At 39.2% G+C, this 16,381-nt stretch overlaps 1 protein-coding gene across 2 annotated transcripts; it reads left to right on the top strand.

Moving 5' to 3' along the window:
- The first annotated feature begins 6,652 nt into the window (after positions 1-6,652).
- On the top strand, positions 6,653-15,446 carry PARP2 (poly(ADP-ribose) polymerase 2). Of its 2 annotated transcripts, none has more exons than XM_007091378.3 (16): positions 6,653-6,786; positions 7,763-7,924; positions 8,216-8,286; positions 8,882-8,932; positions 9,141-9,237; positions 9,647-9,722; positions 10,354-10,456; positions 11,437-11,596; positions 11,856-11,994; positions 13,302-13,365; positions 13,444-13,578; positions 13,849-13,976; positions 14,131-14,230; positions 14,595-14,693; positions 14,934-15,058; positions 15,177-15,446. In XM_007091378.3, exons 1-16 carry the CDS (start codon positions 6,744-6,746, stop codon positions 15,334-15,336), a joined length of 1,713 nt encoding a protein of 570 aa, XP_007091440.2. In that variant the 5' UTR covers positions 6,653-6,743; the 3' UTR covers positions 15,337-15,446. The 2 variants fall into 2 exon arrangements, with proteins under 2 accessions (XP_007091440.2, XP_007091442.2); XM_007091380.3 differs by having other exon boundaries at positions 6,653-6,774.
- Positions 15,447-16,381: the final 935 nt, after the last annotated feature.

A 16,381-nucleotide genomic window follows, 5' to 3' on the forward strand; every position in this document is an offset into this window, starting at 1 on the left:
TTTTAGAATGACCTTTTTAAACCAAGTTTCCTTTTGAGTTCAAGTACTTAACACAAGCAAACATAGGCTAATTCAAGCTATTTATACACATTCTTGTTTAGATGGCCCTACTGTAAACAATTTTGTTCCTTTAGGATAATTTCCTAACCTTTGGACTTCAATAGGGTTAATTTATGCAAAGTAACAGGTTTCATTATAAACAGTCTAGATCCATTCAAATTAGAACTTACCTTCAGGGTAATATTCCAGTTAACAAGCCGAGTGACTAAAAGATGGGTGTGGTTAAGCGTTTAGGCTTTGAAAATTTAGTTGCATAAACCAACCTTATTAAACTAACCCTTATCTTTGTAGCTCTTTCTTCACCGGTTTCTACTACTAGTTCAAAGCCCTTTGTCTTTTGTCAATTCTTCACAAATTTATTGTCTCTTTGTCTAAAAGTTTAAAAGTTTCCTACTCTGGTCACTTCTTCAGGTCTTCATTCTGTGAAGGTTCCCATGTACATACATGTGAAAATTCAATAAAACTTGTATGTTTTCCTCCTGTTAATTTTTGTCAGTTCAATTTTCAGATCGTGCCAGGGACTCTAAGAAGGTTAAGGAAAACTTTTTCCTCCTTTAGAGTAGCAAATGAAAATCTCTATTTCAAGGTGCGGGACAGGGATATTCTGAGACATTTCACATAAATTGTGATAGTTTCCAAGACATTTTCTAGCTGCACAATCTGGAATAAATTTCTTAAACTCTCTGAGACTCAATTTTCTCCTCTGTACCATGGGGAAAGTAATACCTACCTCCCTAATATATATACAAATATATGAAAGAGTCTAACAAAATGACTGGTCATAGTACATGGTCAATTCATGTTCTCCTTCCTTCCTTGCTCATCCTTCATTCTTATATAGAGAGGAAATGAAAAAGTAAGTAACTGCTTGCATGACTTTACTTATAAACTTCTATTTGTTTACACATCATACAATTCTTTCAAGATATAAGAAATCAATGGAAATTAGTTTTTGCTCCTAAATTCTGTGATTACAGACCTACACTCACTCATAATTTCCTGCTTCTTAAAGTAACAAGATTACATTGCAGATTTTCTTCTTCTCCAGTGAGCAATATTAGCAGATCATTTTGGAACCCCAGAAAGATGAGTATAAGGCTCTCTGAAATCACTGTGGGAAAAAAAAACTACTTTAGTAAAGAACTTTAGAATACCAAGATGACACATAAAGGCAGAGGTGCACGGACACTACGTGTTTCAAGGGTGGATAGGAAAGGCTGCCCAGTCTCTAAAGTGAATTCAGGAGAAGGGAATGCTCCTCCCTGAAGCCCTAAGTATTTTTACAGAATTCTGGGGAAGAGAGAGGCTTGTTGTTCTTAGTAAGGCACTGGGAAACAACAATCTCCCCATCCTCCACACACACTCTAAATTTGTGGAAGAGTTCATGTCAGTTACATATCTATAGTTACCAAATGATATAAAGAATATACAGTATCACAGATTTAGCCTATTATCCCAATTCCTGCTGTACCATTATAAACAAAAACAAAAGCAAAAGAAAGCAAACAAGTTTCCCCCCAAATCACCCTTTTTCAGAAACCTCCTTTCTCAGCTCCCTCTGTAGTCACCTCTGTGGTAGCTACTCTGTTCATCTCTTTTGCTCCACTTAATATTTCTCTTCATCTCTTCCCCACTTCCATTCTTCCATAGGATATATTTTACAAGAAGTCCTTGACCTTGAGACACTCCTGGGTCCCTTTGCTGTAATCACAATCCTTCACCAGGCTTTTCAGCTGGTTCCTTCCTTCTTCTCTGGACCTATAATTCCTTCCCCTTCCCACTTTATCCCATCAGTAGCCCTGCTGATACGTCTTCTCTTTCTTCCCCATTGGTCAGGCTCTGCGGGTCTTCTGAAACCTTGCTACTATTTCATTTCCCAAAACTTGAACAAATTTATGATGCCACAGCAATATGAATATTGCTGGCATGTCCATGGAAAGCATACAAAAAATATCTTAACGATTACAAGTCCGAGCAGTAAACTCACACTTACATTGTGCAAATACGACTGTTAAAATTTTTTATCCTTCTTTTTCCACTTTCTTTTCCTCCTTCTCTCTCTTCCTCTTCACTTTTCTTCTGCTCCTGCTATTTCTCCCTATATATTTTATAGATTCTGGGATTTCAGAAATTTTTTTAGATACTACTTCTATACCTTCTCAGAACCCAAATAAAGAAAATAAAATCATACTTATTTCTAGATTGTTTCAGCCATTTGAGGTTTGCATGATCTTATGTACGAACTAAAAGATTCTTATCTGGACATGGGAACTAGTTACCCAGTCCAATGGGATACAAACCTAAACTTGTCATTAGGAAGAGTCCTTTTCTATTTTAAAGAAGTATCTGTTTAATCTTGGGTATCATAAATCCATTTTCCACACACTTTACTTTTTGAAATATGTAGACTTCCCCCGAAATTATGTACCTTTTATGTCTAGCTTGATTAATCAAAGTTTTCCTGTCATTATGACATGATAAAAAATGTAAATAGATCTTAGGAATATCACATTATAATCAGTAATACTACCTAAAATATTCACTTACCAGGATATGAAGTCTTGATTTGCAGTTGGCCCTTCTCTTTAATTACAGTTGTCTTGACTAATTCATCCTTTTTTTCCATCATTTTTTCCTTAATGTATCTTCAATGTAATATGACAATTTTAAGTGCACAGAAAACTAGAGAAAAGAATATGATGGACATCTCTACATAGATTACGTACATTTAACAATTGTGTGTATTGTACAATATTTGCTTCATTTGATTATTTTGGTTGAAGTATTTCAAAGCAAATTCCAGATATCATGACATTTCACCCCTAATTCATTTTTTAAAGGAACTTTTTAAAAACCATAGCTACAATACCATTACCACATCTATATATATAATCCCCTAAAATCATCTAATATTCAGTTCATATCTGCATACCCTCTTGCTCCCAAAAGGATTTTTATTGTTGGCTTGTTTGAACCAGCATCCAATACCAAACACTGCCTTTGGTTGTTATGCCTGAAAAGTCTCTCTTAATTTAGAACAGTGCCAATCTTATTCTTTTTTTCTTATAACAATAACTTGAAGAGAACAGGACGATTGTCCTGTAGAATACTAATACCAATACTTTGCATTTTTATGCCATATGAGCCTGAAAAATTTTTCCATGTCCTTGCTTTTCATATTTGCAGTTTATTCATATCTTTTGTTCAGTTATCCACAGAAAATTTTGTTTCTCTTATGACTATTAGATAGCTCTTTATGTGTTAAGTACATTGAATTCAAATTTTAAACACTGTAGCTTTCCATTAGGCATTTTCTAAAATTCTTTCATTTTCTTTTTTAAGAATCAATAGGCAAATGTATTATTTTCCTCTGTTTTCTTGTTTTGTTTAAGACCTAAGAAAATTTTCATTCACCACACATTTGTTAAATAGTTTCTTCTAGTTATCAATGATATGTTTTAATACTGTTTTGGTTATGTTTACTTTGTGTCTGACTATAAAAAGTTATATCTTCAGGGCATCTGGGTGGCTCATTCGGTTGGGCTTCCGACTTCGGCTCAGGGCGTGATCTCATGGTTCATGGGTTCAAGCCCCGCATTGGGCTCTGTGCTGACAGCTTGGAGTCTAGAGCCTGCTTGGGATTCTGTGTCTCTTTCTCTCTCTGTCCTTCCCCTATTCGTGCTCTGTTTCTCTCTGTCTCTTAAAAATAAATAAACATTAAAAAAATTTTTTTAAAAGTTATATCTTCAAAATATATCTCAGTAATTCTCACTCTGACTACCATAAAAAATAACAACTAAGAGAAGAAAAACTAAAAATAAAAATAAATTTTTAAAAATGTGGGGGGTATGGTAATTACTACCAAGAAACTTGACCAATACAATAGTCTAGTAGATAAAAATAAATTTTGGAGTTACGTAGTAGATCTGACCTGCCTCTTATGAACTGGGTGTTACGAGCTAAATTGTGATCCTGCCTCCCAAATGCATATGTTTTAAACCCTCCCACGAGCTCAGAATGTGACTGTATTTGGAGATAGGACCTTTAAAGAAGTAATTAAGGTAAAACAGGTCATATGAGTGGGCCTTCATCCAGCATCACCAGTGTCCTTTTAAGAAGATGAGATTAGCACATAGACACAGAGGGAGGATAGTGATTGGGAAGACAGGGAAGAAGACAGCCATCTACAATCCAAGGAGAAAAGCCTTAGAAGAAACCTACACTGTAGACACCTTTATCTTGGATTTCTAGCTTCCAGAATTCAGAAAATAAACGTCTGTTGTTTGAGCCACCCAGTGTGTGAGCTAGCTATGGCAGCCCTAGCAAACAAATAGACTGTGTGAGCTTGAACAAATTACTTAAAATGTTCTAAAGCTCAAATTCTTTAGCCATAAAATGGGGACAAAAACAATACCTACCCTGTAGGGTTGTTGTGAGAATTAATGTATGTAAAGCTCATAGCATAGTAAGCACCAAATAAATTCTAGCTTTTATTATTTTGAAGATTAAATGAGATTATGCACGTTAAAGCACTTTACTCAGTGTCTAGTACACAAAGAAAGCTCTGCTGAGTATTAGCTAGTTTTAATAAATTTTCCATTTTTAGTACATTTTCCTATCTCCAAACTAATGCCTTTTAGACCAGTCTAGCTTATTTGTGCTATAATTAAGTTAGATGCAACAGATTTTGACCTACCAACGAAAGAAATTAACCAAACCAATCCCATCCAACAAGCATTTGTTGAGCATCTACATTTTGTTAGATTTATTCCCAAATACTTAATACTTTGATGTTATATTAAATACTATCATTTCTTAAAAATTCTATTTCTATTTGTTTGAAGTTCTGTTATAAAAATGCAATTTATTCTTACAGGTTATTTTCTATCAGCCTTGTTAAACTTTCCTATTGAGTTAAAAATTTTATCCTGTAGTTTCTTCTGGATTGTTTATATTCACAATCAAACCACATGCAAACAATGAGAATTTTGTTTTCTTTTTTCTAAATTTTATGTGTTTTGATGAACAAAATTCTTTAATTTTAATATAATTAAATGCATTAATATTTTCTCTTATACTCAGTGACTTTTGTCTTAAGAAACCCCTTCCTTACCTCAAGATCTAAAAGATATTTGTGTGTATTTTCTGCCTAAGAGTTTTCAAGTTTTATTTTTGAATATTAGTCCTTAACCCATCTGTCGTTCATACACAGACACGCAGTAGGACAAAATATAATTTCTAGCCTAGCTTGCTGTGGAAACTAGCTGCCTCTCCGGCTGATCTCATACCACGCTTCCTTTTGCACTCATTGTTTCAGCCATTTTTCTCCCCTGTTCACTTTGTGATTCTCCAATACAGCTCAACTCCTGTCATGGCCTCAGTGATGAATTCCGCAGTTTACTCTCCCATTAGAACTTCCTTCCATTGTAGCTGTACTTTTGCTTCTGTTTGTGTGATTACTTGATTAATATCTGCCCGCAGCTACACTGTGAACTCCATGAAGACACGAGTTCTATCTTGGCCAAACTATTCTCTATCTTGACCAAACTATTGTAACCCCCAACCCCAGTAAGGTCCCCAATAAATATTTGTTGAAGTAATGAATATATAAATATCTCTGTATCTATACATATAATGAAAATCACCAACACCAGGGTTGCCAGGTGTTATCGGTAAGAATAAAGACCCTCACATTCAGAGCGTCTGGGATGGGGGGCAGGGATCTGAAGTCTGTTATGCTTGTTAGGTGCACTGCCCTCACCCTCTGTGGGGCCGTGGCACCCAAATATCTGAGAACTCCTAATGTCATCACCAAGTACCTTTGTAAAAGCCAAATGACCAGGTTTCTCCGGTCTTCAAAGTCTCCCTAGATCATTAGCATTCCCATAGCTCCCCTGACCCTTGTATCCCCCTTTCTTCCCCTAGCCAAAGTCAACTTTCTGAAGCTTTCACTACTCAAACTTCCACTATTAGAGCTTTCTATTCTAGCATTTCCACTATTAGAGCTTTCTATTCTAGGATTTGTAATTGTAATAGCATTTCCACTATTAGAGCTTTCTATTCTAGGATTTGTAATTGTAACTTTCTCCTTGTCCCGCTTTATTTTTTTCAAAAGGAGGACGGGGGAGAGTAGTCTGAATTGGGTTATGAGGCCCCCCCGTTGGGGGGTACCTCACCTCAGCCATTGAACTCACTTCGCTGGCCGTGAGTCTTTTCCAAGCTCCGGCTAAGGAGGCATCCGCCAGGCCCCTCCTCGAGGGCGGGGTCCGTGGCATCTCCTGCCCAGTCTGCCCTCGCGCGGAGCCCCGTTCTCTGGGAACTCACCTCCCCGAAACTCAGGGAGGACCCTGTTAGGGCCGCTTTTGGCCCTAGTCTCAGACCTTCCCAGGGGACATGGGGTAGAGTGACTTAAGGCACTCAGCGCGTAGCCCCACCGATGAGCTTCCCTCCGCCCTATGGGAAAGGGTGGCCCCGCCGAGCATTTATAAGACTCCCATACCTAAAGACATTTCACAGTTATGGTGACTTCCCACAACACACAGCAACATGCAAATATCGAGGGGTGTACCGCCCCTGTCCTTTGTAGACGTCTTCTCTCCAGGACGCACGCGCGCTGTATTCCCGCCTTGTGACTAGGCGGGCGATTCCTGGGAGAGGGTTGATGACGTCCAAGTTCTGGCTTCATGGCGGCCCGGCGGCGGGGGACTCGCAGCGGTAGGGCACGAGGTTCGGAGCACAATGCAGGGGGCTAATGCTGGAGGGGCGGGGAGTCTGAAGGGAACGGTGCCCTCTGCCCTAGGCCCTCCCCTTCCGTCGCCCTTTGACCCGCCCTTAGCTATCAAGCTAGTTTAGGTGTAAAACTTTTAAAATTTCGGTTCTCAGACCTTTTTGGATTACAGAATTATGAGAAGGGCTTGCTTGTAGACATCTAATAACTAGCAGTGCCAGCACTATTTTAAACACCTAATGTCCAATTAAAAAAAATTGTGAGGTGCATCATTATGTATCACTAAGAAAGGAAAAATGCTTCCAACTAAAACGTGATTCATTGCTTATATGTCATCCACTGTAGGATGCATACCAGTTTCAGAGATAGTAAAATTCAGGTTTTAGAACTGATGAGCCATCATACTCTCTGTGTATTATGTTTTTAAGTGCGTAAGCCCATCCTACAAATTATATACTATTTTTGTTATCCTCTGGATTTTACAGTGGGGGCAACTAAAGTACAAAGAGATGAAATAACTTCTACAGGGTTTCACAGCCAGAAGAGACAGGGCTAGGCTCTAAGCTAGAGACAAACTCCAGAGCACTCTACAAACCATAATCTCATACCACCTTAGTTTGAGGATAGGTGTTGAGAAAGTTTGGGGGCACGAATAAATAGAGATAAGCAGGCTATGAGACTCTTGCCTTAGGCTATGAGCTCACAAGAGCCCGTGGGGCTCCATTTTAATTTAATTTAATTTAATTTAAGTTTAGTTTAGTTTAGTTTAGTTTATTATTTGGCTAGAATAGCAGTTTAGGAAGTGATTTCTAGACTATTATCAAGAATAGTGGTTTGCAGGTATTATTTCTTTGTAAATTTACAAAACCATCTTGAGCCATTTCTTTAAAAAGATGATGTTTTTTCAAACTAGGGTCGTGTTCATTGGGTACTCATTCTTTCTTTTGGTTCTTTGCCCATTCTTTGTGCCCATAGCTTCTGTAGCATTAAACAAAGCTGGAAGAGTTAATAATAGCAACGTAGCTACAGAAGACTGGCCTCCTGCAAAGAAAACTCGAAGATGCGAAAGGCAGGGGGTAAAGAAGGAGCCTGTGACTGAAGGAAAGACCAATAATGACAGGACAGAAGATAAGCAAGGTCAGCTTCAAGTGGTAGGCCAGGGAGGCTAGCAAGAGTGTCTATGGGAGGCTGCGGGTGAGGGATGTCTTGTTCTTTCAACTCTTCTTCCTTTCTCAAAGATATAATTAATATTCTATCCTTTGGGTGTAGTACTCATCTACTTTCTCGTAATCTTCAGTTTCATGTAGTTTAAACAGCTTGAGAACTGGGCAGATCAGGGTTGCTTGGGAAGGGCAAAGTTAATTATGACATGATAGCTATTTTCGATCCTCATATAAGTAGCTGTAGTGTGTATCTGTCTTTCCTCAGAGTCTGTGAAGACTTTGCTGTTAAAGGGAAAAGCTCCTGTGGACCCGGAGTGCACAGCCAAAGTGGGGAAGGTGAGAGACTCCTCTGCGCATTGGTTTCTCAGAAAGCAGTTTTTCATTTGTTACTTGGATTCTTGTCCAGAACACTGCTAGGATTCATTTTAGGAGTCCTTTCCCAAATACTGCTTGTGATTAATTTTCTCTAAGGCTAAGAGATGGAAGTGGTGGAGTTTGGGGATAATAATCAGGGTATTTCTAAATTCTGGGGTTGTCATCAGCTTCCCACACCTCATTCTCTTTCTCAGTTAGAAAATTATACCATTATCAAGGAAGAACCATCTCTGTTCTAGTGAGAAACTGCCCTGGTATGGCATGAGTTACTGAAAAATGTGAAAAGGATGTGAAGAATATAGAAAAAAGGCTTCCTCTGGAGGTTTTAACTGTCAGAATCATTTGTTTTTCTGTAATTACAAAAAAAGCAGCGTGTTTTCATTATAGGAATAACAGGTTATGGGGAGAAGAACATACTTTGGCATTTCTTTCCTTGGAGAATGGCTGTTGGCAGTGCTGGAGAATGACACCTTGAGGCAGAAGAAAATTTAGTGTCACTTAGGATCTCATTAGGGCTGAGACTATACTGATGTCAATTTTTTCCTTCTCTCTCTAGGCCCATGTGTACTGTGAAGGGAAGGATGTCTATGATGTCATGCTCAATCAGGTAAAGGGAGGAACCATTCTATTTATGGCAATTCTTCTTGATAATTACTGATGACAGTGTCCCAATGCCCAGATCTTTCATTCTGAAGTCCCTTATATTAGCCTTTTCCTTATAGCAATAACTGGTACCTGTGACCAAGGAAGAGTCATCGGTTTATCGGCTTCCATTTGTAAACCTCTCTCTTATGTTCATATTTCTCTCATCATAGACTAATCTTCAGTTCAACAACAACAAGTACTATTTGATTCAGCTCTTAGAAGATGATGCCCAGAGGCACTTCAGTGTTTGGATGAGATGGGGCCGGGGTAATGACTTTTATTATGGATCTTCTGATTGGTCATTCAGAAACCCTGAAGCGGCTTAGTGAGTAACCAAAAGATCCCCTGGGTTTCAATTGGTAGAATGGAGGCTCTGTAACCTGGGAGGGGCTTGCAAATGGAATAGCAAGCATCCTCATTGGAAAAACCTAGGGCAGCCTATTGAGGCTGGGAGTGTCCTGCAGTTGGTCTGCTAATGCTGCTCAGGGACTGTGGCAGTTAGCAGGTAACTAGTATCAACAGAATCAGCTTCCTGGATCCATTCACCTTTCCTTCTCCCCTTCCTGCCCATTTGTCACATGATAAGCAGGGAGACCTTAGAGAGCTGGCTTGTTTCGAGAGACAACTCTTCTTGGATTGGCAGGAAACCATCTTATGTGTGGCACTTACTTTGCAGTGGGGAAAATGGGGCAGCACAGCTTGGTGGCTTGTTCAGGGGACCTCAACAAAGCCAAGGAAATCTTTCAGAAGAAGTGAGTACCAAAAAAATACTATTCTTCTTGGATGTGTCTTCTTTAAGAATTTTATAGGAAGTGTGATTTGGCCTCACTGTTAATGTATTTCCACTGTGACATTCTGTGACTGAAACACCAAACTGCCTCTTTAGTTAGTGATTATATCACCTAATGTTGAAATTGACTAAAAATAGAAGAATCTAATATAATTAGCACATGACCAACAATTAAGGAAACTTGGGAAACCCAAGTGGGTAGGATGAGAATATTGCAGCTAGAGTTTTAAAAATTCTTTCACTATGATGTGGATGCAGAGCTTTCTGGAGTCTCTGAGAATCTTTCAGAGACAGGGAGCAGATAGGGATCTTTTGTCTAAAATCTCAATGGCTTATGTGGTATTTTGGGGCCTTTAAGAAGCTCAAGGACCCTTTTTTCCCATTTTTTTGTTCCCTTTGTCTCCAGAACTTTTCTTTCTATTCAGGATCCTAATTTAGAGTCCAGATTTGTGGGAACTTGGGTATAAAAGAGTTCTAAGAAGTTTGGGGGTTGGGGGGAGACATAGTTTGGAGATGTTCTAAGGAAACAATTATAAGCCCATTCCTAGTAGACCCTTATTTGTAAGATATTCTCACCATCATGGATTCTACAGATTCCTTGACAAAACAAAAAACAATTGGGAGGATCGTAAGAAGTTTAAGAAGGTGCCTGGAAAATATGATATGCTAGAAATGGACTATGCCACCAATGCACAGGTAAACCGACTACACATTTGGGGAGAAAACTGCTTCCTTTTAACCAAGGTGAAGTCTAACAGAATGGCTTAGATCAGGTCCTAGACTAGAACAGACCAGGGTGTCTTGAGTCTTGCTGTTCACCACCTAACTGAAGATAACAGTTACCTCAGGGATAACTTTCACAGATCTTTGTAATCGTAAAGGGACTATAGAATGAAGATAGAAAATGCTGTCTAGTCTCTACTGTCTAGTATGGTTCTTATAAAATCTTAGGTCCTGAAGTTTAATGTATGGATCCAGAGAGGAGTAATATATAGTCACAGTGATGAAACTGCATTTAAAGCTGTCTTCACTTTTGGGGCGCCTGGGTGGCTCAGTCGGTTAAGCGGCCGACTTCGGCTCAGGTCATGATCTCGCGGTCCGTGAGTTCGAGCCCCGCGTCAGGCTCTGTGCTGACAGCTCGGAGCCTGGATCCTGTTTCAGATTCTGTGTCTCCCTCTCTCTGACCCTCCCCCACTCATGCTCTGTCTCTCTCTGTCTCAAAAATAAATAAACATTAAAAAAAAAAAATTAAAAAAAAATAAAGTTGTCTTCACTTTTGGTTATATACTACCAGTATATACCATACCAATAAAGAAAATAATAATAATTTTGACAAATTGAGTTGCAACCAGGATGCCGAAAACTGTTACATACAGTATCTGAAAAATGTAAAAGTCTTAGTCATTTTAAGATGAGAAGATCTGAGACATAGTAGCTGTCTTTACATACTTACCAGCATATTAGGAGAGCCTTTTAGACTTATTCTGAGTGTTTAACTATGGGAGGCAGATGTAGGAGTCACACTGAGTACTCTAACTACATTAATAATGGAATGAACCTGTGGTCTAGCAAAGGCTGATTGATGTTCACCTGCCAGGAATATTGTAGAGCCATCCCTTGTAGGGACCTCAAAATAGATACTTTCATATTTTTCTTTTCTTTTTTTTTGGCTGTAGAATGAAGAGAAAACAAAAAAGGAATCTCTTAAATCCCCCTTGAAACCAGAATCGCAGCTAGATCTCCGTGTACAGGAGCTGATAGAGTTGATCTGTAATGTCCAGGCCATGGAAGAGATGATGGTAGAAATGAAATATGATACCAAGAAAGCCCCTCTCGGTAGGACTTCAGATTCTATCCTACATTCCCTCTCTATATTTCCTAGTTCCTTTCATGGAATATTTAGTCACCTTCATGATTTAAAGCTTGCTGATAGTATGAATGAAGAACAGGAGATCTGGGGTAAGAGGTAGTATGAGGGGAGAGAAGCTGTTTTGAAAGTTGAGCGGTGAGAGTCTTTGTTGGGTAGGCATGTGAATACAGTTTACAGGGTAAGACTCCACGTGTGGGATCTGATGCTCTTTGGCTGGGCCTACAGGGAAGCTGACAGCGGCACAAATCAAGGCAGGCTACCAGTCTCTTAAGAAGATTGAGGATTGTATTCGGGCTGGCCAGCATGGACGAGCTCTCCTGGAAGCATGCAATGAATTCTACACAAGGATCCCACATGACTTTGGGTAAAGCCTGTGCTGTTACTTCTCTTTGGTCTTCTACCTAACCATATACCCTATATCACTCAGCAGCAACTATAATTTTTTTAATCTTTCATTTCTAATGAAATGATCATCTTGGATAAACACAGAGCCAAAATAATTTAGAGATAGCCTATTTAGTCGGCTTACAAGTTTGGAATGCAAACTCCTGACCTGATTACAACCATATTTTCTGACCAAATGGAAGTTACCCAAGAGAATATGGGTCTAGCTATCTAACCAACAAGTAAAATACCTTCAGACATATAACTCCCTAATTCAAATGATTGTAGGTATAATACATTTTATCTTTGTTGTTGCTATATTCTGGTGTTGATTCTGTTTTTATTCCTTTCATTGCTTTATAGAGCTCTGTGACCTAAAAATAACCCTAAGTGGTCAACAGGTCTACTTCTGCTTCTAGACAGGACTATATCCAAATTATTCTTTATGGATATTGATATAAAGATTCATCTATTATTTAAAAAAATACGGGAAATAACAAGTGTTGGAAAAGATGTGGAGAAAAGGGAACTCTCATACACTGTTGGTAGAATTGTAAATTAGCACAGCCACTATGGAAAACAGTATGGAGATTCCTCAAAATACTAAGAATAGAACTACTATATGGACCAGCTATTCCACCTCTGGATATTTATCTGAAGAGTACGAAAACATCAATTTGAAAAGATATGTGCATCCCTGTGTTCATTGCAGCATTATTTACAATAGCCAAGATATGGAAACAACCTAGGTATCTATTGACAGATGAATGGATAACAATGTGGTATATTTATACAATGGAATACTACTCAGCCATAAAAAACAATGAAATCTTGCCATTTGCCACAACACGAATGGATGGATCTTGAGACTGTTATGCTAAGCAAAATAAGTCTACAGAGAAAGACAAATACCATATGATTTCACTTATGTGGAATCTAAAAAAAACAAAACAAAAACTAATTCACAGATACAGAGAACCAGACAGAGGAAGGTGGTTGGGGGTGGGCGAAATGGGTGAAGGAGGTCAACAATATGGTGAGGGATGGTAACTGGACTTGGGATCACTTTGTAGTGTATACAGATATCAAGGTTATGTACATAACCTCTCTTCATATATTTATATATTTGGAACCTCTCTTTATATATATACAGATTCTCCCTCGCGTGGAAAACCCCAGTTTTTTATACTTATTTTCTAAAGGACCTATCTTTAGTCTGTTACTTTCAGTCACGTGCCTTCGGTCACACATCAGAGAACTGATTATGAATTATCTCTCTGTTCTTAGACTCCGTACCCCTCCATTAATCCGGACAGAAAAAGAGCTGTCAGACAAAGTACAACTACTAGAGGTGAGACATGTGTAGATTGGGAAGCATTAACTCTGTTCCCAAGTTCCTACACATTGATCCTGCGTCTCATCTTGCCAGGCTTTGGGAGACATTGAAATTGCCATTAAGCTTGTGAAGATGGAGCTGCAAAGCCCAGAACACCCATTGGACCAGCACTATAGGAAACTACATTGTGCCTTGCACCCTCTAGACCATGAAAGTTATGAGTTCAAAGTAAGAAAGATGATCATGTATTTTCCTGCCTTTAAGACCCATCCCCCTAACCCCACTGTTCTCTGAGTGCTTCTGGTTAAGAGCAAACTTTTACATAGAGCAGAGTTTTTGTGTACCAGGAACTGGGGAAAGTACAGCTCTCTCACTGCCTTGTGAGACCATTAGGGAGCAGGAAGTCTGCCAGTTTTTGCCAGAAGCCCCAAGGTTCTTCAGCTCAGTCTGGTCTCTTGTACAGTCTGTATCAGCCATTTCTTTCATTTTTTTTCACAGGTGATTTCCCAGTACCTACAGTCTACTCATGCTCCCACACACAGGGACTATACCATGACCTTGCTGGATGTTTTTGAAGTAGAGAAGGAGGGTGAAAAAGAAGCCTTCAGAGAGGACCTTCATAACAGGTCTGAGTTTAGCTTTGGGTTTGGGAAAACATTCCCTTGCCTGAAGTGTGGTTATGGGACTTCTGGAAAATGGCAGAAAATGGCTTTTTTGTGCTTATGGCCTATCCCTGCTGGAGAGCAATAGAGGGCAATAATAATAATGGCTTTTCCCTAGGATGCTGTTGTGGCATGGTTCCAGACTTACTAACTGGGTGGGAATCCTGAGCCATGGGCTTCGAATTGCCCCACCTGAGGCTCCCATCACAGGTTACATGGTGAGTAGAAATTGAATCCTGGAAGGAAGCTCAGGGTAAAGGATAACAATAATTTTCGCAGTCCTTTTTTTTCTCTTGTATTTCTAGATTAGGATTCTTCCCAAGAATTAAAATAGCTCACTAAAAACCCTAACATTTCTTACCTTTTCCCTCTTCCTTTAAATTCCTAAAGATATCCCATCTACCCCCTCAGAAAGAGAGACTCACCAATACATCTGCCTTCTCTGGAACAGAACTGCAAGGAGAAACGGAGAAGGGTCTATATAGTGTTTAAGATAATGGCAACATAGGGTCACTGGTATAGGCCTCCTTTCTAACACAGTGGGTTAAGCAGCTGACCTTCATGGCTGTTGATATATTTCAGTTTGGGAAAGGAATCTACTTTGCCGACATGTCTTCTAAGAGTGCCAATTACTGCTTTGCTTCTCGTGTGAAGGATACTGGACTGCTGCTTTTATCAGAGGTGAGATGAACATATTTATGATCTCTAGTTTGTTATGAGTTCCTATTTTTCCAAAGAGAACAGTTTGACTCTGGAACCAGGAGGTATACCTGGGAGAACCTGAGAGGGGACCAAGGGCAATTTTCATTCTGTTCCTCTGCAGGAGTAGGGGAAGAAAGTACTGATGGGATTTTCTGTTTGGCCTTAGAGCCATCCACTTCTCAGTAGGATGTGGGTGTTAAAAGATCTTTTGCTTTGCAGGTAGCTCTAGGTCAGTGTAATGAGCTACTAGAGGCCAATCCTGAGGCAGAAAGATTACTTCAGGGCAAACATAGCACCAAGGGACTGGGCAAGATGGCTCCCAGTCCTGCCTCCTTCATCACTCTGTAAGTATTCAGTCTAGAGGGCCAGAAGACTCCTTTTGGTCAGATAAGACTCTCTACTTTCTGTGTTCCAACTTTTGACTCTGACGCCGATGTTGACACACTTTCTTCCACTTGGCAGGAATGGGAGTACAGTACCCTTAGGACCAGCAAGTGACACAGGAATTCTGAATCCAGAGGGTTATACCCTCAATTACAATGAATTCATTGTCTATAGCCCCAACCAGGTCCGCATGCGATACCTTCTAAAGGTACGGTTTAATTTCCTGCAGCTGTGGTGAATGTCAATAGTAAATAACCCGGATAAGATGTGATCTTCAAACAAGAAAATGTGTAGTGTTGTACTTTTGACTTTTCTGATATTTTATGTAATAAAAATAGCACAAATCTACCATTGGCTTCTTTGGGCTCAACTTCTCCAAATACCTATTTCTTCTCACATTCGTACTTCTTCATTTTCAGGACAGAAAGTACCCATTGCTCTATGTATCCCACAGCTAGCTACAAATTACTCAGGATCCTGTTTCTTCACAGAAGAATAGCTTCTGTGCATTGACGATGCTAATGGATAGTGATGTTTTTCCCCTACTTAATTCAATTTTTATGCAAACTGAAGTTTGTTGGGTATTCTTACAAGAAGGGTAGAGACAACAGAGGCCGAATTGTTCCCTTGTTCCCATCCAAATCTTCTAACTTGACTTTTTCCCCCATTTACCAACTGCAGACCAGGTCTCCCACCACTTATCTTAGGATTCAGCAGATGTCCAAAAATCTGGAAGCACTTAGAGGACTTGTCACTAAGCCTAAATACATCTCAGGGAGGAAAGGAGAGAATAGAATGAATTTTGACATACCCTGTTCCATTTAAGAAGTACCAAAGTCCAGGTCAGATCCAAAGACTTCCTGATTATTTGTAAACACATGCAACACAGACACACACACACACACACAAACACAGACAAAACCATACTTCACTAGATAAAAGTGAAGGTTATTTAAATGAAAACAGTAGCCTGTAACTTTTTAGAGATCAGATTACCAGTCAAAACTTAAAATGTACATACCCTTTGACCTAAAAACCACAGATCTGCATGTTTGTATAGATGATGTCAGTGTAGCGTTGTTATATGTCAAAAAAGATCCCTAGTTAAATATATTCACTCATTGAAATACTGTGCTGCTATTAAAACTAGACTACACACTTCCCCAAAAAGTAAAAGAGAGTATTTCCCAACTCATTCTATGAGGTAACATGAAACCAAAACCAGATAAAGTTATCACCAGGAAAGAAAACTATAGATCAACTTCCCTTAAGAGTATAGATGC

The sequence above is a fragment of the Panthera tigris genome, chromosome B3 (assembly GCF_018350195.1).
Source record: "Panthera tigris isolate Pti1 chromosome B3, P.tigris_Pti1_mat1.1, whole genome shotgun sequence".
Lineage (NCBI taxonomy): Eukaryota > Metazoa > Chordata > Mammalia > Carnivora > Felidae > Panthera > Panthera tigris.

Excerpts from the sequence above, each read along its gene's own strand:
- PARP2 (XM_007091378.3), top strand. The coding sequence starts at position 6,744 with ATGGCGGCCCGGCGGCGGGGGACTCGCAGCGGTAGGGCACGAG. Across the intron at positions 7,925-8,215 it reads CAGGACAGAAGATAAGCAAG|AGTCTGTGAAGACTTTGCTG; the intron begins GTCAGCTTCAAG and ends GTCTTTCCTCAG. Across the intron at positions 13,579-13,848 it reads ATGAAAGTTATGAGTTCAAA|GTGATTTCCCAGTACCTACA; the intron begins GTAAGAAAGATG and ends TTTTTTTCACAG.